The 1,530-nt window shown below is 35.8% G+C and overlaps 1 protein-coding gene across 1 annotated transcript in view; it reads left to right on the top strand.

Annotated features, from left to right (window-relative positions):
• The window catches only part of RBBP6 (RB binding protein 6, ubiquitin ligase), a 60,728-nt gene that overhangs the window by 44,856 nt on the left and 14,342 nt on the right, over positions 1–1,530 (top strand). Inside the window, 2 exon segments of the mRNA XM_019473964.1 lie at positions 901–989; positions 1,108–1,204. Coding sequence (XP_019329509.1) covers positions 901–989; positions 1,108–1,204 — 186 coding nt within the window.

Below are 1,530 nucleotides of genomic sequence, written 5' to 3' on the forward strand. Positions count from 1 at the left end.
CAAAAACATGCGTGGTTGATCTGAATGATAGGTGCTTGAAGGTCCAAATAACTTACAGTCACTCCCTTAGACCCTGCTTGTATCTGGACTAGTGTGTAATAAAAACATTTTAACAAATACTTCTTAAAAAAATCAGCTGGCTTCGATAATTTGAAGATCTAGTTCTGCATAAGGTTTATATTACAGTTTGTGTGTTAAAAGGACACGGTCAACTGGAAAAAACTGCAGGTTTTGCGTACTGTAGTTCAGACACTTAATATGAAGAAGTTGGGGGGGAACATGCAGTCTGGACTGCCTACAGCACATGGTGGTCAAATTGCTGCTGAAAATAATTTTTTTGTCTTGCTGAGGGACTATGAAAAGCTTGATTCCTTTTAATGCTTCTGTGTCAGAAGCTGCATTTCAGCAAGCAAAACCAACTTCCCTGACTCTTAAGTTGCGTGTCCTTTTAATGCTGCAAAATGTAAATAATGATACTTGCATACATATTTCTCAATTAAATGTACAGTGGATATTTTCTCCTTGAAATAGTCTGGAGCTTAAAAATCAGTTTAAAAATACTGGATAGTATATTTTTTTCTACACATAGCTTCAGTCCACTTTGAAGAAAATTGGATTGGTTACACAAGTCTTTAATGTAAGGTACAAACAGAGCCTAAGGTTTGGAGTGCCCAAGAATGCTCTTTTCAAGTAGGTTAACAGGCACATAAACATCATGTAATGGCGTAAGGACTCCCCAGAATCTTCAGGACAAATATATTGTATATAAGCAGCTGTTTTCATGCAACCTCAGCTAGCGTTGTGCTGCTCTTTACAGGATTGGATGAGTGGTGTTGTCTTTGGCTGTGTGGGCTTAAATGTGTTTCTAATGTGTGTGTCAAATAATTACCTGTTAAACAGACTGCCAATCTGGCTGAAGCCAATGCTTCCGAAGAAGATAAAATAAAAGCTATGATGACACAGTCTGGCCATGAATATGATCCAATCAAGTAAGTGTTGACAGTGTCAAATCTGTTCTTTGAAGATTATGGAAAAATTGTAGAGATGTTTGGTTTAACAAGAGACACACATGCATGCCTTTTTCTTTTTTTCCCAAAAAACTTTTAGTTACATGAAGAAACCCTTGGGTCCACCTCCACCATCGTATACTTGCTTTCGTTGCGGAAAACCTGGCCACTATATAAAGAACTGCCCAACAAATGGGGTAAGATTGAGGGGGGCTTCTGGTGTTCCTTAGTTTTTAATTTTTTTTACCTTGGCAGTTACTTAACAAATACATGAATATTCGTATTAAGAATTGTTTCTCTTGGAGTGAAATACAGAAGTTACATGACAATGTTGGAAAGCCTTTCAAAATACAAGGGAAACTTGGAATTACAAATGTAAAATTTCCTTTTTTCTAGGTCATAGGCATTAAATATTTCTATAGATCTTTCTCTGAACTTTCATGTATATTTTGATATATTTCAATATTATTGGAAAAAATTCTCTGTTTTTAATTCTAATGACAGTTCACAGTTTTTAGTATTT

This window comes from Aptenodytes forsteri, unplaced genomic scaffold (assembly GCF_000699145.1).
Source record: "Aptenodytes forsteri isolate BGI_AS27 unplaced genomic scaffold, ASM69914v1 Scaffold55, whole genome shotgun sequence".
In the NCBI taxonomy this organism is placed as follows: domain Eukaryota; kingdom Metazoa; phylum Chordata; class Aves; order Sphenisciformes; family Spheniscidae; genus Aptenodytes; species Aptenodytes forsteri.